This window comes from Conger conger, chromosome 6 (genome assembly GCF_963514075.1).
Source record: "Conger conger chromosome 6, fConCon1.1, whole genome shotgun sequence".
NCBI classification, from domain to species: domain Eukaryota; kingdom Metazoa; phylum Chordata; class Actinopteri; order Anguilliformes; family Congridae; genus Conger; species Conger conger.
Genome location: NC_083765.1, coordinates 17056159 through 17078970, shown reverse-complemented (window position 1 = coordinate 17078970; position 22812 = coordinate 17056159). Strand labels below are relative to the sequence as shown.

At 41.2% G+C, this 22812-nt stretch overlaps 1 protein-coding gene across 1 annotated transcript; it reads left to right on the top strand.

The window, feature by feature from the left end:
• The first annotated feature begins 1324 nt into the window (after positions 1-1324).
• On the top strand, positions 1325-15046 carry LOC133130612 (ammonium transporter Rh type C). The gene is made up of 11 exons (XM_061245304.1): positions 1325-1596; positions 7452-7644; positions 9273-9423; positions 9580-9727; positions 9851-10017; positions 10359-10496; positions 10879-11015; positions 11791-11915; positions 12271-12344; positions 12910-12983; positions 14122-15046. Exons 1-11 carry the CDS (start codon positions 1371-1373, stop codon positions 14153-14155), a joined length of 1467 nt encoding a protein of 488 aa, XP_061101288.1. The 5' UTR covers positions 1325-1370; the 3' UTR covers positions 14156-15046.
• Positions 15047-22812: the final 7766 nt, after the last annotated feature.

Sequence of the window (22812 nt, the reverse complement as noted above, 5' to 3'; positions counted from 1 at the left end):
TACATTCATTTGTAGAAAGCGGAGTCGGCAGCGGGTGTCCAGCAGAAGGTGATCTTGCTTGATATCAAGGCAGACGGGAGCGGTGACGGAGCTATAATTTCGTGTGAATTACCTGTAGAAATTGGCAAACCCCAGGAAGCATTGGAGTTCCTTGCGGTTGGTAGGAGAGGGCCAATTAGCTACAGCTGCCCCCTGGAGACGACAAAGCCGAGAGACTGGATGGAAGGTTGATGGAATTCGCCCTCGCGGATGCAGACCAAGTGGTAAGCTTTGTGAAGATCTAGTTTGGTAAAGAATTGGCATTTTTGAAGTGACGAAAAGGAGGAGATGAGTGGGATGAGTGGGATGTGGTAACAGGAAACAGTCAGGAAGTGAAACACTGGTGAAATGAATGAATGGAGTGAACAAACTGACAGGGTGGCTACGGTGTGAGGTAACAAAAACACGGAAATGCAGAATGTCGCCCCTGTCACGACGAGTTTGCTGAAATAACAAACGGCTCCTACGAAAAAACTGACGTGAGAAAACATTATTAACATTATCTGTGGAAAAGCATTTCCGATGGTTTTACGGTGAATTTCGTTCGGTTCACGTTTTATAAATGAGGCCCATTGTTCATGTGTGAATGTTCAATCATTTCCGCCTTACAGTGCAATGTGCCAGTATTATATTTGTTTTCTATATTTGTATTTTATGAGTTTTCTATAGTACATCATGTGTTCAGCAGACACTGAATATTGTGTAAGAATATGAAAAAAAACAGGTATTATTTGATTTAAGAGCAGCACAGTGTTTTTATAAATACGCTAAACCGGTTCAGCATGACCATACAGCACACAGTGAAGGGAAGAACGGAAGGGAAAGTAATGTTAACACTGGAACCTGTAAAGGTCAAAATCAAAGCACTTACTGTACCATGTGCTCCTTGTTTTGCATTTTTCAGTATGATCATTTCTATCATCAATATGAAAATTAAATTAACTTAAATTTAATTGTGGTCATTCAGTAAGACTGCATGTTTATTATGATTGAAAACATATTCCTATCAATATTACCATGAAAATGTAAGTCCATCCCTTCATACTTTTTAGAGGGACTCTTATGGCAGACATACTATATAAACATATTTTAAAAGGGAAAAGGTGATTTGCTATGTCCAGCATGGTGCTGCCCTGTTGCCAGAAAGCCAGGTCATATAACAGGCAGAGCACGTGTGAGGAGGAGTGCCCTTTAGGACCACTCAGATGAGCTGAGAGACACACCTCCATACCTGCCTATAAAAGTCTCCCACAGCACAATGCAGTAGGATTTATGTTTCTGAGGATCTGCCTCTCTGATGCACCCAGAATAGGCCATTGCACAAGATAATAATGGGGAACTGTGTGCAAGGCATTATGGACTTCTTTTTGCAACCAAAAAATACCAACATTCGCCTAAGGTTACCTGCTGTGGCGTTCGTATGGGAAATAGCCATGATCATCCTTTTCGGGGTGTTCATCCGGTACAATGAGGAGTCTGACACGCACTGGGTTGAGTTCAGAAAGTCGCACAACATAACAAGTGACATTGAGAATGACTTCTACTTCAGATATCCAAGTAAGTTCATTGTATTACAAGGATAACTCAACTTAGGGTGTGGTAATGTTATTTTGTGTTTTGCCTGTTGTATCATGAAGCTGATCAATCGTTTAGGCTACATTTATTATAAAGGGCTGGTGCTTTAAATGTTACTAAAACTTAACTTTTCAAATGAGGTTGATATGAAGCAAAATATTTATATAAAAATATAATATGTAAAAATATTAATATTTTTAATGAGATTCAAATAATTCTGTCCCCAGCCCACCACCTGACTACCTGAATCTGAATATAGATGAAGAACAATATACATACATGTTAGAAACTGCATTAGTTAATGCCAATTCATTCTGTAATAGAAAAAAACTAAAACAGATCATGTACATTATTTGTTACTTGTTAACTAATTAAGTGTTTATCCTATGGTTTGCTAATGGATTAATATTACATTAGTAGTTAAAATATAAATAAATGAACGAATGGAAAGTTATTTTCATAATTAATTCATGTATTTTTACATAATTCATTCATTATTAACTACATTCATTAATGCTAATTCATGAAACTTATTGTAAAGATACAAGTACACCATTAAAAATATGTAGTCTAGTGTTTGGCAGCTAGTTGGCAGCATGTTTCACTTTAAATTATTTTTTATGGCAAATTTGATATGATTGCCATCTGCGGCATCATATAGATTTGTCATTTTTTGCTCAAGTAATTTAACTGTCATAATCTGACAGATTCTGCAATGTCATTCCATTTATTATAGATTTGTCTGCCTCCAATATGAGGTTTTTCACCTATCACTAATCTGGGTTTGAAACAAGTTGATTAACAAATTCATCTGTTTTGCGTCTGATACTATAAGGACACAAACAGGTATTTCCTATCAGTGGCTGGTTCAGGATTTCATACCTCACCTGGTGGCAAAGAATGTGCAGTACTTCAGGGTGGGGTTAATACAATAGTTGATATTTAAACTATGTATAAACGATCCTTACTCCTCAGCTGGAAACTGAGTCCTGCATAAGATATTACAAATATGCAAGTGATTTGCAAGTGACCAGAATGCATTAACCCAGGTTCCAACTAATTTTAAGCTTTTAAGAAGGATAAGCCAAATGATACTATACAGGGCTATAAACACAAGAATGATCTTCCAGCAGGAAACATTCACACCCGCACAACCTAAAGGAGCTGGAGAATGTGTCATCATGCCATAAAAAGATTTAAACATAGCTGAAGTGCAAGTGTTGCAAATCCATAGCTGATACAGAGATGAGTGAACCATGGAACCTGAAACAGTTGGTCAGTGTAGACCATACAGCCTTGAAGGAACACAGCTATGCTGCCATAGGTCTGTCTTTCAGAACAAAACCCAAGCATAACTCTGCTACTACTATGAATGGCTGCGGATGGAAGCAACGTTAGCATTGCTAATGACTGATGGGAAAACACATTCAAACATTTACAAAATCTTGTATTTACACTTGTATCATGTGTGTTCATAACAGAAAAAAATAAAAACAGAAAAACAAGATCTTAGTTGTTTTAGAGGCCGCTAAATTATACTAGAATGATAAACTATAACTGAAAAGTAACCATTTATCTATCAACCTGGCACTGTGTAGCTTTACAGGATTGCTTGAATTGTGAGTTTGGGGTTGCATGCAGTAACTTGGCCTCAATGGGAGTGCACATTTGCAGATAGTGACACACATACCTGACAACCTCCAAATCATGGTTGTATTTCAAACGTTGCTTCTGTGACTATGATGTATCAATTGGTTTCAGATGATATAAATTAAGCAGTTTTTCAACTCGTTTAGCACACGGATGGCACAACTGTGAGAATTGTCTTGCAATTGTCTTAAAACAGGTCAAATTCAAGTGCTCTTCCTATTTTCTTCTTGTATTTCTTTGACACACACATTGAGATATATTCATATTTCCAAATATTCATCACCACTGGGAGCTTACTACTGTCAACTGTGCTATGAAAATATAAGTCTATCCTTTGATACTTTTTACTGGACCCAGACCTTATGGCACATGTATCATTCATTCATTCACTCATTCATTATCCTAACCCGCTTATCCTGAACAGGGTCACAGGGGGGCTGGAGCCTATCCCAGCATACATTGGGCGAAAGGCAGGAATACACCCTGGACAGTTCGCCAGTCCATCGCAGGGCACACACACCATTCACTCACACACTCATACCTATGAGGAAACCCACCCACATGGGGAGAACATGCAAACTCCACACAGAGAGGCCCCGGCCGACAGGGATTCAAACCCAGGACCTCCTTGCTGTGAGGCGGCAGTGGTACCCACTGCACCATCTGTGCCGCCCCACATGTATCATGTACAGTATAAATATATTTACAAAATGAGAAAGTGATGTGAAATATGCAGCATGGCGCTTACCTGTTGCCTTAAGTCCACATAACACGCAGCATGAGTGAAGAGAAGTGTCCGTAGAGACCACTCTGAGAGACACACCTCCATACACGTCTATAAAAGTCTTAGAGGGTGTGATAGGATTTAGGCTTCTGGGGATCTGCCTCTCTGATGCACCCAGAATAGACCAGGAGAATAATGGGGAACTGTATGCAAGGTGTTAAGGACTACTTTTCACGACCGAAAAACCCCAATGTCCGGCTGAGCCTCCCTGCCTTCGCCGTTGTGTGGCAGATCATCATCATCATTCTTTTCGGAGTGTTCATCCGTTACAACTCCGAGTCCAGCACACGTTGGGTTGAGTACAAAAGGGCACAGAACATAACAAGTGATGCAGAGAATGATTACTACTACAGATACCCAAGTAAGTTAATCATGATGTATTACACAGATAACTCAACTCTTGCTGTGCTCATTCGTTTGTGCTACTGTTATCTTCTGTTTTGCCTGCTGAATCATGAAGGTGGCCAAGTCATTTACATTAGTGTATTGTAGTGGGTGGTATTTCAGGGTACCAGTATTGAGGTTGAGTGTAGTATATATTAGGAAAATATATTTTTTTAATCTACATCCATATCTTAAAAATGAGGCACAGTAAACTACTCTATCAACATAAGATGAAACATATTCATAGAACTACACCAAAAAAAAAAAAAAATCTATAAATATGAAATAAAGATATATATATATATATATATAATAACAAAATAACAATAATGATATCATTAACAATAATAGTTTTATCATATTCCAGCAATATTTATTTATAAGGATTTCCTTTTCCGTTTCTCCTACTCCTTATTATTTTTTCTCTTCTTTTTTTTTTTCCCCCAATGTGGCAATCTGCATCTTTCTGTGGAAATTATATCAGAAATATGTCCTTTACCCTTTAAGTAATCGGGACTATTATACGCCAACACATTCTGCAAAAGCTTAATAATTTTATTATAGATTTGCTTGCCTCCAGTGTAAGGCTTTTTCACTTCTTATCTACGATTGTAACAAGTTGCGATGCTATCAACAACGAGCAAAACCGTTTACTTTTTTAAATTTTGTTTCCATCATAACCCAGAATATGACAGGGTGACAGTGCGGCTCATACAGGGAGACAGGGATGTTATTTTGCCACTTTGATTCTGTGAGAAGGAGCGATGTAATCTCATTAATTACCTGTTGACTTATTTACCCAAAGATCCCTTTGACAAGCATTTCATACCCATTGACTTGGAAATGCTGCATGTGCTAATCACGTCTGTGCTTTCACTTGTCACAAAGCAGGAACAGTCTGGTCTCTGATACCTACCAAACCTCCATACCGTAATGATAGTTCCCCTGGTGCAGAGAGGCAAAGAGGCAAAGAGGCAAAGAGGCACCTCTGTTCAGTATTGAACCTGACCTGTGGGTGTGGTCAAAGAATCTCTCCAACTCACAATGTGTCACTCTTGGTCATGGGGTGTCTATGGATGTGAGTCAAGTGTCACTTGCTCTTGTTTGGTGACCTAAATTTTCTTATGTAAGATATCGGGTTATTTTTATGTAGACAGGGTGTATTATTGTTGCATGAGAGATGGATGGACATATTATATAAAATGAAAGAGTAACTTCTCTCAAGTATGTGACTAGAGTGCAGTAGCCTTTCTCCGACACCTTTGTTAGTGCCGAACACAAGACAAGCACGATATGATTGTATTGCAAACAGTAGCTACAGGCTATTGCATCTTGCTGGCTCTTGTGTGGTATTTCTGAATTTAGAGGATGTTATATAATTTGGCTTACAGTACACGTCAACAAACCTCAATTCATTTAAAGGATATGCTTTTGTAAATAAATACAATACTAAAACCATTTATTTGCTTTGATGTGGTGGACCTGTCTGTCAACAGGTGCTATATACTTTGCTGAAAGTGAACAGGGCAAATTGAGAATGGGAAGTTGTTTGTCTAAATTGTTTCCTGTATTTACCTGGCTCAAGTTACAGGATCACAGGGGTGTTTTCTAATTATTCATCTAATAAGCCAACCTGCATGGGAGGTGGTGAACTTGTGAGCATTTATTTTCAATCACCTTCATCTCTGACCCAGTACCCATCTTTCGCCTTGTGTGCTCTGATCATAGAAAAACCTGTTTTTACACAGGCAGCTGCAACTCTATCTGATGCTTTTAATAAATAATTAAGGGCTGTGGTATCATCTCGACTTGGTGGTTCATCAGAGAAGAAAGCCAAACGTGACTAATGGGAACATGCAAACTTCTCACAATGTTTGTTTTCCTATCTTGTGAAATGTAATATACACAAAGGGCTTCCATCCAAGCCAAACATAAGGCACTGCCCAAAGCTCTGAGGCACCCTTGTCATTTGCTGGGGGTGCATTTTAGCACAGATTCTTTCATTTATACCAAAGGCATATTCATATGATGATCTGTTACCGCAACCAATGATTCAATAAAATAATAAAATTTCAATTAAAACATTAAACCAATGCAATAAAAGGGGAACAATATAATAAACAAGGAATCATAATGTGTAATTTGTAGCAGTGGGTCAAAAATTGGGAGTGCTGCTGCAGGTGAAAACAACGACAAACAACGACAAAATGACAAATAAACAAATGTACTTTCCCTTTTTAGTTAAAAAAAAGTATTTCCACCAAAAAAGAGGCCAAACCGTATTTCAGTCAGAACATAGTATGAGAACATGTTTGTGTATATGAATGGTTGAGTATGAGGACATGTAATGATGTGTATGTGATTGGTTGAGTATGAGAACATGTATTGATGTGTGTGTGATTGGTTGAGTATGAGAACATGTATTGATGTGTGTGTGATTGGTTGAGTATGAGGAGATGTATTGATGTGTGTGTGATTGGTTTAGTATGAGGACATGTATTGATGTGTGTGTGATTGGTTGAGTATGAGAACATGTATTGATGTGTGTGTGATTGGTTGAGTATGAGAACATGTATTGATGTGTGTGTGATTGGTTGAGTATGAGAACATGTATTGATGTGTATGTGATTGGTTGAGTATGAGAACATGTATTGATGTGTGTGTGATTGGTTGAGTATGAGAACATGTATTGATGTGTGTGTGATTGGTTGAGTATGAGAACATGTATTGATGTGTGTGTGAATGGTTGAGTATGAGAACATGTATTGATGTGTGTGTGATTGGTTGAGTATGAGGACATGTAATGATGTGTATGTGATTGGTTGAGTATGAGAACATGTATTGATGTGTGTGTGATTGGTTGAGTATGAGGACAAGTGGTTGCTGAGGCCAATCAATGGTCAGCAGCTGCAGCAAAAGCTACCAGGTGACCAAACTCTGCAGACTTCCTGCCCGCTGCTCACAGGATTGATGTTGCTGACAGTGAGATGGCCTGCACATTTCTCCACTCTGTCCGCAGGCTTCCAGGACGTCCACGTGATGATCTTCGTGGGTTTTGGCTTCCTCATGACCTTTCTGAAGCGCTACAGCTTCGGCGCCGTGGGATTCAACTTCCTGATCGCTGCGTTCGGCATTCAGTGGGCTCTGCTCATGCAGGGCTGGTTCCACTCCCTGGACTACACGGACGGGAAGATCAAGATTGGGGTCGAAAAGTAAGCAGAAAGCAGATTCAATTAATCAATTTGGCATCTGACAGCATTAAGGAGGTGGTACTGTATGACCAAGGAGTGTGCAGTGTTATACACTAACACTCCAAGTTGAGTTTCCAGTCCTCAGTGTTTGAGTCCAAATTCAAGTCTGAATCACTAAAGTTGAGTCCGTGGCCATGTCCAAAACAACCTCCTAACTACTGTGTCATGAAAATATGTACTGTCGCAACATACTCCTCCTGCCTACCTGACTACAGACCATTTCTCGTAAAAACACACTAAATTTAGAGACATTTTTCATTTTCCAAATTTAGTTATTGCATAAATATATAGATTATGTGTGCATATGTTTTGTGTATTTGTGTGTGTGTGTGTGTGTGTGTGTGTGTGAGTGTGAGTGTGTACAGTGAGCTCCACATTTGTCTTGGGACAAACACATATTTTGTCTTGATCTGGCTCTATGCTCCACAATTTTAGATTTGTAATCGAACAATTCACGTGGTTACAGTGTAGGGACAACATGTACGAGCTGTCTCAGCCTGTCGTACGAGTCATGTCAACAAGAGCCTTGGCAATGGCACACCGAACTCGGCCCAAACTTTCAAACTAGGCATTGCAGATCAAGTATGAATCAAGATTTAGCACAATATATCATATCCAATGTGCCCAAACAACAAAAAATGTGTAACTCTCCTAATATAGATTTTTTGAATACACTATAATAATATAATATAATATACAAAAATAATGTCTGGTTATAATAAGAAGCATGTATACATACATATTACTTAAAAATGTAAAGCGGCCTGTTAAGCCCATCTGCATCTGGTACGGTAGATATGCAGGCCCATGCTTTCCACTTCCACGTGTTCTTCAACGGTATCTGCTCACAGTGCAGACTTTTTGCTGTGATCTAGCTCTTGTATGCAGGTTAGAAATATACACTCAGTGAGCACTTTATTACGTATTTATTAGACTGATGTTTTTGACTTATCAAGTCTTCTGCTGCTGTAGCCAGTCCACTTAGATCTTTCATGCGTACCACTGTTGTAATGTGTGGTTATTTCGGTCAGTCCGGCCCTTCTCCTCTGACCTCTCTCATTAACAAGACCTTTCTGCCCAAAGAACTGCTGCTCACTGGATGTTTTTTTGTTCACACCATTCTCTGCAAACTCTAGAGACTGTTTGGTGTCAAAATCTCAGGACATCAGCAGTTTGTGAGATACTCAAACCACCCATATGATTTTATGCATTGCACTGCTGTCACACGATTGGCTGATTAGATAACCGCATGACTAAGTAGGTGAACAGATGCTCCTAACAAAATGTTCAGTGAGTGTATGCAGGTATTGCTAAAAGGAGAAACAACTTAATCTTGTCTGTCAGGTTTTTCTCCAAAAGGTATTACGAAAGTGCTCTGTCACTTAACCGTGAGATTTGTTTACTGTAAACATGTTTGCATTTTGCTAATGGGATACAGTATGTAGGTAGGGGGTGCTGTTTGGCCGGCGATGTTTAAATGACAACGTTAAAACACACTGCACTATGTCTAACACCACAGGGAGAGATGTGTATGTAGTTGGTTGAGTATGAAGTGCCATCCTACAAAGGCTTTTCTCTCTGCTCCCCAGCCTCATCAATGCTGACTTCTGCGTGGCAGGATGCCTGATTGCTTACGGCGCAGTGCTGGGCAAGGTCAGCCCTGTCCAGCTGCTGGTCATGACCCTGTTTGGTGTCACCCTGTTTGCAGTGGAGGAGTACATCATTCTCGACCTTATTCATGTAAGTTTTACCGCAGCAGTCTTAAAGTGGATCGCATGCATTGTACGTACCTATATCTTCAACAGTCACATGTTTTAAATACAACAAGCATATTTTCTGTATTTGTCCTCTGTAGTTGTGTGAGCATGTGTGTTTTGGACTACTTTTGCTCGACAGGCCAAGGATGCTGGTGGCTCCATGGTCATCCACACATTCGGGGGTTACTATGGTCTGGCTGTCTCTTGGGTCCTCTATCGACCCAACCTGGACCAGAGCAAACGCCTGCAGGGCTCAGTCTATCACTCAGATGTGTTCGCCATGGTTGGTGAGTCCTCAACGGTCAGAGAATAGTTACCACTGAGCAGGAAAGCCATGTTTCTGTTCAGCAGTCAGAGCAGTGTGTGCTTTCACAGAGACGTCTGTTTGTAACGAATCCTCTCTTTCACAGGTACGCTCTTCCTTTGGATGTTCTGGCCTAGTTTCAACTCAGCCATCACCGACCATGGGGATGGCCAGCACAGGGCAGCCATCAACACCTACTTGGCGCTGGCCTCCACAGTCCTCACCACGTTTGCCATCTCTAGCGTATTTGAGAAGAAGGGCAAGCTGGATATGGTACAGTTCCCAATTTCACCAAACTTCATTCACATCAGTTGAAACTTTTGAATGAATGCATCAAAGAAAATATAATGCATGCTTTTTGCTTCAACTTGCTGTTTTTCACCTGTTAGGTAACATCACAAGCCCTACTGTCACTGACACAAATGAAACCTGTCTTGCTTGAAACTGAGAAAAAAAAAAAGAAAAAAAAAAGCCAAACACAAAGTGAACTTTGCTTTGAAGGGGGAATAGGGGTGTTTCTGAGAAGGTCTATTGGCCAGGTACAGCCTACTGTATCAGCACAAGGCTGCCCGCATTCTTACCGTGGCTGACTGATATCTGCTGCTGATTTTCAGGTGCACATACAGAATTCAACGTTGGCTGGTGGCGTTGCCGTGGGAACAGCCGCGGAGTTCATGCTGACTCCCTATGGTTCCTTGATTGTTGGCTTCTGCTGTGGCATCCTCTCCACACTCGGCTACATTTTTGTCACAGTGAGTCGGAGGTTCTCCACATTCCCTGGGTCTACTGGGAACTGCCTGTTCTCACTTATCAGATCCTCAGATTGCCAGACTGGCAATTGCATATTATAAATGCATGACTTACACTCCATGGATGACTTCATTCTCGTATGTAATAATATTCAGAGGGAGATGTATAATTTAGACATTCATTTATGCAAACAAAGTTTTTTTCTTAGAGGAGTGGAAGTCTTTCCCTTTAAAATTTTAGACAGGTTTGGGAGCAGTTTCTCCACCCTTGTGATTTTAATAACTTCTAGACTTGTATGAATAACTGATATGCCACAGATGGTGGAGACGATCTCTTTATGTTATGGGGATTAAAACAGTTTGGCTTCTCTCTGCCCCTACACAGCCTTTCATTGAGAAGTGGCTGAAGATTCAGGACACCTGTGGGATTCACAACCTGCACGCAATGCCCGGTGTCATCGGCGGCATTGTAGGGGCTATTACAGCTGCAGCAGCCAGCAAAGAAGTCTATGGGGAAGAAGGGTGAGGAAAATCTCCCATCCCCGGCTATGCTTTGGCATAGCACTCATCAAATAATAGTTTCTTTCTTCATTATCGGTCATTGAGGAAGGAAGCCGTTCCATGGATTTTCCTTATTAACTAATATATTATTATCTACAGATTAGTGATGCATTGATTAAGGGTCACAGAGACAATATAACTGTTACTAGTTACTAAAACTAATCTTAAAATGGCCGCTCACTGCGTCATATGTTCTGCTTAAATATTCTATGCTTTTTTTGGCACTGATAATATTGTTTTCTGGGTTTTTTCTTGAATAAAAGTGTATGTATTTTGTGTTTCGATATCTATTGATGTGTTGATTATTATTTTAATTAAGGTGTCCAGGAACACTTCTTGCATATGTCTTTCATACTGACCATTTCTATAGCCTGAGATTGTAATGTTGTGAGTTTGTGAATCAGCAGTGCCTCAAGGAGGATTCAAACTGGCAATATGGGCAGATCATATGACACATTGACCTTCACACTGGCTCTGACCTTCCCTGCCCGGAAATATCAGTCAGATGATTCACTCACAAATCCTTATCTAGGGGAGTGAGCATTTACCACACATTGGGCCTCATGCAAGAACATTTTCATATTCTTATAATACATTTCTCTTACTTTTTTCGTACAACGGGCTTGGACAAGTGCGCTAGTGGGATTCATGGGATGTTGATGTGATAAAGAGTGATATAGTGAAGAAATGCTTTTTTGGAATGGCTGCAGTTGAACATGAGTGTTGCTGTCCTCAGGCTGATCAACACCTTTGACTTCGAGGGAGACTTTAAAGATCGGGTTCCTACAGTTCAGGGCGGGTTCCAGGCAGCCGGGCTGTGCGTGGCCATCGTCTTCGGGGTTGGAGGAGGAATTCTTGTTGGTGAGAAGTGTCATTTATTTATTTTGTTATTTTTTACATGAGCTCTTATCCAGCATGATAAACAGTAGTGAAGAACATTGATGTTACTCTCAGGAATAGGCTACAACAATGCAGTATCACTGACAAGTCAAGTCATTTAATTTGTATTGTGCTTTTTACAGCAGAATGTCACAAATAGGTTTTACAGAGTAACAAGGCACAGAGGGATTCTGAAAAGATAAAAGCCAATAACTATGCAGAAACTGAAGTCCATTCAGCTACTTCAGCAGAAGCTAGTAGTTATATTTGCTGCAAGCTCTTTAGGAGAAGTATGTTGTGGAAGCTGGTGCAGGTTTTAACTCTGTGAAATCTACAGGTTTGATCCTGCGGCTACCGATTTGGGGAGACCCGGCAGATGAGAACTGCTTTAATGACGATATCTATTGGGAGGTAAGATCACATTGAAAACAAAAAGAAAACTTTAGGCCATGACAGCATTCACCACAAGGTGGTGGTGTTGGCCTTTCCCAAATTTGTGCCCAAAAAGGGTCACGTGACATGAAATGTTCATTTTGTATGAGAGGACAAATGGGCGGTTGCTAAACCCCTGGGTGAGAATAAAAAATAACAATGATGGAAGCACATATTTAAGGATTTTTTATCAGGATTTGGCCAAAACGTATACATTTTCTGGCAATGCTGCTTAGCTATCGTCAATAATGCTTTAAAATGGCTGAACAAAAGTCATGTGCAACAGCACATTCTTTGCCACAAATCTAAACCGACATCATCTGCATATGTGCTGGAAGTCTTTCTGCATACTGCCACAAGAAGTCAGCCTTAATACATTTTGAAGGTGCCATGCTTTTTCATTTTTCTACATTCTAGAAATTTGACTTCAGACCACTAAAGAAGAAAGTTCTTATTGAGACTTCAGTTATGACCCCAATACAATGTAATTGTATCAGTATGGAGTTGGAATGAAGCCTCTATCACAACATTTCTTTCCATATAGGTTCCCGACGATGAGGAGAGTATTCCTCCTGTTCTTGAATACAACAACCACATGATGAACAAGCACCCAGAAATGTGAGTTCTCTCCTCTGTTCAGTTGACTAGCACAGGGGATATCGGGTTTTGTTATGCACTGCTTTCACCTCGTACTTGAAGTACTACTCACACAAGGCTGTTTCCATTCTCCGCACTTGTTGACTCTGTGGTTGAAAATAGCTATCCGGTAAATAGGGGTAAGGAGAGGGAAAGAATGGGGTTGATTGAAACAGCACACAGTCAACCTAAGATGAAGGTGAGTGTGTGTTCGATGAGTGGTCAGCCAGTTTAAGTATTTCCTTTTTTACTGATGCAGAGCATGGAGGCCATCGTGAAGAAGGGTAGGACAATATAAGCTGAGGCATACCTATCACCATTGGTACTCTGATCAATAACATAATAACATGTGTGAATCACTGATAGCCTAAACGATCAGTGTGATACAGGGTCTAATGAAGTGTTTCTTGAGGGTGCTATACTTTTTTCCACCACAAGATGGCACAAGCTGCTATGAAAACAACAATATGTATGTTCAGTTTCGGGAACTGGTACTCATAGCATGGAAAAGGGCACCACCAAGGGGGTCTACTGAATGCTACCCTTAAAAAGTGCCACTCCTGAATCACAGGTTAAAACTGGGTGGTGCTTAAACCCCGAGAGACCCCCCCCCCCCCCACACACACACTCTAGATGCCCTTGTATGCTGTCTATCCATGTTGCTATCCACCTGAGAAAATACAAGTTATCACTAAAAAACACAACAAGTCTCCTAATGGTGGAGGAGACTTACAGGGCCCTGTGTAGCCCGTGTGGAGCGGTGCGCGTTCTATTATTAATGACTGAATTTGTGTTTTGTTTAGTGCCGCTGAACACTCTGGAATCGTCCTTTAACCAACCCGTATCTATTGCACAGGCTTATTTCTATTGCTGTGGAGACGAATCACACAAACATGAACAGTGGCTCTTTATTGTAGGAAATTCACCAAGGTAATTCTGACCTTGGCATAGTACTGTGGCTGTTCACAGTAACAACAGTGCAGTTTTGCTTTTGGCGAGCGCAGCATGTTACCGGGAAAGTTAACGCCTGCTTGTTTATAGAGGTGTATACATCACTGGGCATGGAAAAGGCTGTAGATATTAACTTTTCATTTGTGAGTGACCTCTCCACTGCTCACAGGTCTGAATCTAACTTCTGTGTGGAGCAGAGATAGTGGGGCAGCTGGACCACGCCTTTCCTCTCCAACAACCACTGAAGGACCGCATTGATGCCAGGAGAAAAGCATTTTTATATATATATACACACCCAAGTATGTAAATATAAATATGAATATGAATTTAAATTTAAGGTTTTAACATTCCTTTGTTTTAACCATAAAAGGAAATTATGTTAATGTTGAGAGAACCTTAACGTTTGCTGCTTCTGAACCATACTACATATGGTTTGTTTTACACATTATTTTAAATCTCTGTCCTCTCAACGGCTATGACAAATACAATGGCCGTACTAGAACTTTCTGCTTGATTATTTTACACATGAATACACAGACAGACACACACACATTCACACACACACTTTGAGAGATTGAGTACTATTGGCCACAATTAGATATTTGTAGTAAAGTGACATGAATGAATGTATAACAATCAAAACATTTAGTATTTACTCTGAGTACTATGATTTGAGTGTTTGTTTAAATAATACATAGCGGTATACGGTACGTGAAATATAACTTGTAACTTCAATTCATGGCCAAAGGTGATTTTTAAACAAACCACTAGACACTTAAAAAATAGTATCACAAAATACATGCTCAATATTTCTAATAATTATGGCCTTATTTTCCAATTGATTTATTATACCTTTTAGTTGAATATTGTGATAATCTGCTATTTTTATTTATTGTATATTTTGAGCATGTATTTACTTAATTTCCCTTTTCATCTCTTCCCAATGTATCTTTTGATTTTTGTAATATAAACTCACTCATGGCATTCTGTTTATGTAATGGATCTCCCTGTGAACACTATTCATTTGTAAAAAAAAAAAGAAAAAAGAAAAAAGATAAATAAAATAAAATATGTGATATGTTTGTTCAGAAGAACTCCACTGTTATGGTATTCCCATTAATTAAGAATGAATGTTGCTTCAATCCACTTTCTGTAAAAGACAAATACAGCTGCATTGCAAGTTTCCTCCAAATGACCTAGTTAATAACAGGTCTTGAGTGTTACCTATACCCCTTAGCTTTCCTTAGTCTATCGATTGTGCTCCAGTCCCTCTGTTATTTATCTGTTCTGGTATGGAAACTCCTCCACATTCACTCCTCCTCTTTGCACTCCATGCGTTCATTAGATTGCATGACACCCCTTACGAAAAGCAGGAGAGTGTAAACATCTCATCTTCAGGTTATCTCATTCTAGCCACCCATTCCTCCTAGCCTCTGCTTCTTAAATATGTGATTTTGCCATGCCCATAGCCTTGCCGGATGAAATAGTACTGTGCTGTACTGCAGTGGCAAGGTACCTATCAGACATCACTGCACTAGAGTGCAGTACAATACTGCAGTCATCGTGAATAAAGGTCCCAAACATGGGCTTTATACTGGACTGTAATTTCGACCTTTTGAGTCCCCAGTGGAACATGTAGACATACTCTCATTTTGATATGTTACTCAATTGGTATGTGTGTAATAGCTATAGTAGCTATGTTCCTCTCACTCAGTGTAAGAGATGAGGCCCTCCAGAACTTTTGCCTTTTAAAATCAGTTTGAGCCCCCTTTTCATCATCTCTCTCCAGTACTCACACCCCTGGCCTCTCTGGCCAGAAATACTCTCGTTTTGTGGTAATGCCGTTTGTGTTGCTCTGAGGCTTGTAAACACTAGTGGGCGGTTGCGCTCACAGGACCGCGTCTCGCTGGTTAAACAAGGTCACCACCTTGTGCTGCCCTGGGACCACAGTTTGACAGGGGAAGCTGGAGCCCATTAAAGCTGTTTGTATAGCCTGCTGATTGGACATGCTGGAGGTCAGGCCACCTTGCACCCTCATCTCCGCTGGCCGCAATGACCACGGCAGGGGCCTTCAGTGTTTCTCTATTGAGGTCACCTCCCAACAGAACCACTCGCCTGTAAATATAGCAGGTACCTCTCGGCCAATTGATTTGCATTGAATTCAAATGCAGATTACCTGTGGGATCACCCCGCTCAGAAATGTTGGCTGTGATCAGATAGTACGATTGGATGGATCTCACAGTAGGACATTGGCTCAGAGGTTAGAGTGCACATGGACAAAGAGCTAAACCATTTTTACAGTTTAGCTCTGTCCTTACACTACCATGAATGGCTAGTTTATTTGCTGATGGCAGACTGTATTGTGCTTTCAGAGACAAAGGGAGAAGCTGTGGTCTGTGGTCAGAGTGGGAGTGTAGCCTGGCTGTCCAAAGTAATTTGCCCCATGTAGTTCACCCTTCATCCCTCTCTGCCCCAGCATTCTCATGGTAATGGGGGCTGATGGAGGGACATGTTGAGCAGACAATAGATTGCCATTTCCTGATCAATCACGATGACGTTTAATGAACTTTAAACACACGTTTAAGGGGGAATCTTTGTGCCTGCTAACTCTGTGTCATTTAGGCTGTATCGAATTGCCACTGAAAGGCTATTTATTTATTCTTAGCTTGTTTATGGCTAATCTTGTGAATTAAAAAATGTATTACATAGCTCTCTCTACTTGTTTTTTCCAGGAGCATTCACACAAATTGTACACTTGTAAAAATATACATTTCATTTTTGACAGCAGTTTATATAATAAATTGCTTATATGCATTTTCGTTGTCTCCAGTCCAAAATATAGTGGAACCTAATCTTAAACATCGGTGCTTTAATTATTTCTCAAGGCCTTATGTTTGATGTAAAAGTTTTGAATGTGCATAACGTCGGTTTATTAGGATTACACTGTACATATCAGTTAGCTTAGCTTCACTGTAACGTCCTGCACTGAGTTTTTGTGTGTGTGTTTTTTTTATTCCACATCACCTAATCTCACAGGAGGAAAGTCAAACAAGAGAACCATGACCGGGGAAATAGCAGGGCAGCTATCTCAGGTTTAGGGGATTACAAGGTACAAATTAGGTGGCCGGCAGGGGGGTGGGTGGATAAGTGATTTTACTGGTTTTATGTGGCTTTCCCATGGGCGGGAGCGGGGGGCAGGGGGCTGAGAGAGTGAGAGACAGAGCTGGGGTCAAATCCCTTCTTCTGGCTAATCAAACACAGCTGCGGGAGGTGGGGAGGTGGACGGCGTGAGAAGAAGGGGGGCCGAATGTAACAGAGATGTCCTGGCTAATCTCCTTCTCTGAGGAGTGCGGGCGGGCAGGCAGGCAGGCCCCTGCTATAGCCCCGGCCTGAAAAGGACTGCCAAGGGAAGGAGAGGCAGGAGTGGTCCTCACTCAGATCACATAGCGCTGAGACTGTATGTGAAACCACTTGGCCTGCCATTGTCCTTCACGGCTAGCCCTGTCTAAAAAGCTGTAGAAAGCCTGTAATCAGATTAAAGATTGCCGGGATGAGGGGGGTATTTTTTTTGGGAGGGGGTGGGGGGTGGTGGCTGCCCCTCTAATCAGTACCTGCCATTGAAGTGGAGGAGAGGAGCTAAATAACTCCATGGGGGGCGTGGGTACAGGGCCTCATGGACAAATTGGCCTGTTGTTGATGCTGTAGGGGGGATGGGGCAGATAGCAGAGAAGGTGGGTGTCTTTTATTCACAATTCTTCTCCTTCCTGACCTTGGGTAATTATATCGCTTTTGGGAGCTGATTGGCTAAGACCAGACGGGCTCTCAGAGCTCTGTAACGTATCCCCTTTGAGACGATGGCGGCCAGAGCTGCGTTTGGAAGTAATAAAACTGATATCTGTGCTTCCGGCAGTGATACAGTTTTTGTGCTGTTGGTTGAGTCACATTTGAAAAGATGGTAAGGGGTTCACTGGTGATGTCACAGCATCTGTGAGGGTTTGTGTTAGAGGCAGAGGCCAGGATATGGGAATAACCCATCCTCACACACAACTCAAAGAGCAATCTACCTGGTCCTTTCTGTAGAGTGCGGAGCTAAGATCATTTTGCAGAGACTGGGATATGAGAGATCACAGCATTATCTGCTGTAGCATTGAATAAAGATAAAAAGTAATTCTGTAGCATTCACAGGTTTCCACAAAATTACATCAAAGCATCCCATAATTGTCATGTTTACTGAGGTAATATAAATGTTTGTCAGAGACTCAAAGATTAAATCTATACTAACACCTGGCACCTATATGTGGAAGATACAGGATCTGACAGCTGTGATATCTGAATTGAGACATGCAATGAAGCAACACACAACTAAATGCAAAGATATCAAAACTGGATTTAGTTTACATGTATGTCAAATAATATATGTTAAGTGGGGGACAATTGAATGTGTTCCTTATATGAAACAATAATATGGCTTTTCCAGGGACAGACAGGGACTTCCTGGTCTATGAGCCAAAATGTAACTGAACACCAGGCCAGCTATGAAGCTTCCCAGGTCCAGTGATATTTAGCTGTCATTCTGTATGTGTCATACCATAAACAAAGCAGAGATCCTTACAAGGCACCGGGTCCTTTGGCTTGGAAAGACTGGAGCAAGGAAAGGCTGTTAAGTTGAAACTTAACCACTGTGGGTTAACACATGTTAATGCAAAAGCCAATCAAGTTACTGTAAAGGAAGCTGAGCAAGCTAATTGTATGGCTAGGGGCTCATATAACTCTAAGCTGGCTGAAAAAGCATTGTACAGCAATTGTGTGTTTACCAGGAAGGAGCTTGATTGAGTGTGGTGGTGGTACATTGTCTTCCTGCTTAGAGTGAGGTGGCAATGCCACTGCACTGTGGCGTGAGAAACCAGGGCTCACTTCCTGGTTAGAATTTTTATTTATTTATAAATTGCCATTTTATAACCCGAGCACATTTATATTTATGTCAAAACATGATCAAGAAAGAAAGAAAAACTTGACAGCACTTTAAACATGTATTAATCACTGGCAGGTCTGTTGATTTATTCTATAACTTTTATTTGCCTGCTTCCAACAAGCAAAAGCCCAATAAAATGAAAAGGCTTGTGTTTAAATTTGCTTCTTTTTTGCCTTTTAGTGCTTTTGTCTGCTTCTGCTCTCATTTAAAAGCTTTGTTGGATTTAATGTATTGTTCTGTTGCCTTTGGTTTTGTGAAAAGTACTTTTTTGGCATTTGTAGTTTAATGAAATGTGTTATTCTTTACAAACATTGTGGTAAACAACTTCTGAAGATGATGAAACGTTAAAACAATGTCATAGGATATAGCCATGGCTTCAATTAATTGGTATCTTATAGGAGAGGTCTGATGGGAAAAGTGAGGACTCCTCTTTGCACCAAAGTGACCTGTGATTCTGAGAAGATGATCAGTAAAAATGGAGCCCAGTCTTTCCCAGGACCAGCTAAGGAAATTCTCTTTTGCCCCTGCTTTTCCTGTAAAAGGGTCTTTGTGGTGTCTTTGTGTCAGTTCCTTCCAGCACCATGAAGGGACTGGATGCTGGGACAAGTGTTCCAATTAACCCAGAAGCTCCCAATTTGGTGAGACGTGCAACCTGAACTCCTCCCCACAACGAGCAGGCTTCCCCCTCCTACCAACAAGCCGTCCCAAACCTGACCTGGTCTTGTCATGCTAATACCCTTCCATAGGTCTCCTTGTAGGAAGACCTTCCAGTTGCTCCCTATGGCTTGTTTGTTGGTTTTGCGCTAACTGCTCTTCACAGACACTCTCGCCTCATGTTTATTCATCACCTACTTAACGGGATGGACATTGGACCTTATTAAGACTCAATCTAGCGCCTTTTCATGAGGCACGGCTCCTTAGGTTGGGGTCAATCGGTCTGGTCCTAGGGGGCGCGACCCCGGGGACAATGCTGCTCTGAGGGCTGACGTTGAAGAGGCATCCCATTCAGAACGAGGACGGCGCCTTTGATTCTGGAGGCACGCCAATGGCCACATGAAAGGGACGGTAGCGGAGACATGAAAGAACGGCGTGAGGGTCTAAGCTGAAAGACTCATCCAATTAGAGGATCCACCTGCATCAGGCCACCAGTGTGGGAGTGAATGAGACGTCTTATAATAGCTGCTAATTGGAGAGTTGATTGCTTGCCTTCTCAGTCAATCAACCTGGCTTGATTGACAAGACTGAGGAGCTTGAGGGTGGGAGACATGTTGGAAATGTAAATGGGAGACCTCTCCAGAGTAGTTTCAGCAGAAAGAGGTATAACAGGGGGTAAAAAGCAGTGATGCCGGTGAGTTTGTGGAATGCTCCTGATGAAATTCATAATTAGCTGCACTTGTTTTTAGCATAGTTGCCTGTTGTGAAGCTCATCTTTCTTTCCCCACGAATGGAAGATGAGAGGATTCCTCAAACACAATCATGGCACACATTAGGGGTTTGAAACAAAATACATAATTTGATTTGATTAACAGTGACTTTTTACTACTGATTTCTTCATTCGCATACACAGCTAATCCCCCTATTCTCATGGCTCTCCAAGTACACGATCGATTAAACACAGATTTAAGTAAGAGCTTCACTCCTTGTATAGTTGGATTTTCAACTTACTTTTACTAACTTCTCAGGAGTTTGTGTCAGGAAATATTCAGTTGCAAAGGACTGCTTGGCCGATGGTCTCTGTGGCTGAGCTTAGTCCGTATGTGGTGTTCTCATAATGGAAAAAACCTGAAACACTGTGAAGTTCTGTTGAATAATGTGAAGCCTGAGGCAGTTTGAAGACTGTAGCTGAAGGTATGTAAACAACAGAGCAGAATCTGAAATATCTAGGGTTTCAGTTACCTCACATATTTGTGGACATTTTATACAGTATGAAATTGAATATTCATAATTTAACAGCAAAATACTGCGTATAAATATTGAAATAATTCAGCATTTCTGAAAGGGCAAAGCAAGTGCTTTCCCATCAGGAACTTCAATGAGAAACAACAACTCCATTTCACAACATCTGTGTCCCTGAGGACACGTACAGAACAGGCCGCCGCCCTGCTACCACAGAGACGCGCACGGCGCTCTCGGGCCAGCCGTTGGCTCGGAGGGGAAACCTCTGCAGCTCTGCGGAAAGCGGAGACGTGGCTCTGCCCACCTACGCAAAACCTTTTCATTGGAGGGAAGACAATGAGGAAGGAAATGAATGGAGGAGCACATCTGCTCAGGGCAGGCAGAGGGGTGTTCATCAGGGCTGCTTTCAGGTCATCCCGAGCAGGCATCCCCCCCACCACCGTCTGAATGAGTCCCCAATCACAAATCTAGCGGAAAGGAGCCAGAGGACTAGAATTACAGCTAATGATGAGGTGGGACCCCTGATTATGTGGGGGGTTACCAGAGCCCGGGGCCGGGTCCTAATGGGGATTAATTGATTGGAATAAACTGATTGACAGGCTCCTTTAATCAATGGCTCTGTTCACAAGCACCAGTGTTTAAATTTTCTTCCTTCACTGCCTGGAGAAAAAAGGCTCACAGCTCTGCGCTGTTTCTAGAGAGGAGAGAGGAAAGAACAAACAACAACAACAAACGGCTTCAGAAAAACAGGCCGATCTGAGACAATGAGCGCGATGACAAAAGTGAAAGCATCCCTCTTTAAAGCCCTTTTCTGCTGCCATCTGGACGTCTTTAACACGCTTAAACCTGAGAAAACGGTTTGTTATAATTGAACGCCCCCACCCCCCCAAGTGAATTTGAATCTGTCAAATCAGTGTTCATGGGAGTTAGTGTTTGGCCTGTCTCCCATGCCTGCTTCAGCTCAGAGATTGTCACTGCCCTCATCCCAACTCTAATACAGAGCCTCTGGATTTGTTTTAAGGTAAAGCTTTTGAGTTAATTGTATAATTTTGTATGAGGGGCGTGATAGTTGTCTGAGGCTAAATCAGTCACACACAGTGATACAGAATACATGGATGTTTCCCCATAGAGACCTTGGAATTGGAAGCAAATGGTTGTCTGCCATCCTCAATGGTCATGGTCACTATATGAACATTTACTTAGAATGACAATTTTAATAAAAGATGCCATCTATTAACAAACTAATAGATAATAATATGTGCTCTAGGAATGGTGCATACACAGCAGGCTTTGTAACAGGCACTCTGCATTATAAGCACCACCTAATGCTGTCCTCATAGTTAAAACAGCAGTCATCACCCCTGATCTTGGGCACCCTCAGGGTTTTCATATATTATGTTTTGACTCACTGAACTGATAAGTTAAATAAATTAATTACACTATTAACTCATCTCACCTGGGTTCTTGGGCTTGAAATGATTCACAAAACATTGTGTCCTTCGAACATCCAACACGTTTCACTATTATAAATTGTAAAGGAGCCATTAACTGTTTTTGAGCCTGAAAGGGTTGTATCTTGGAAGGAGCTTCAAAGGTACTGAGTGATTGCTGATTGAATTATTCAGCCAATTAATTTAGCTCCGGTAACCCTGCCTCGATGTCTTCACCGGAGTGCTACTCAGATGCAGGTATGGAGTATGGAAACTCAGAGCATTTTGGAAAGTTTGTATGTTTATAAAAACACTGAATAACTAGATGAATGCTGAGCATTTTTTAATGGTGACCCTGATTAGGTAGAAAAGGAAAAGATTTCTTGCTTGTGTAAATTCAAATTGTGTATGTTCTGAGAATAGGATGATTAACCAGTTCAGCATGGAAGTGAGGAATTAAAAAGCACAAAAGGATTGTTGATATCTGGAAGACTTGTTTCTGTATAGTGAGAACATCACAGATGGCCGATAACTGCATGGAACAGTTGTTTATTTGTATCAT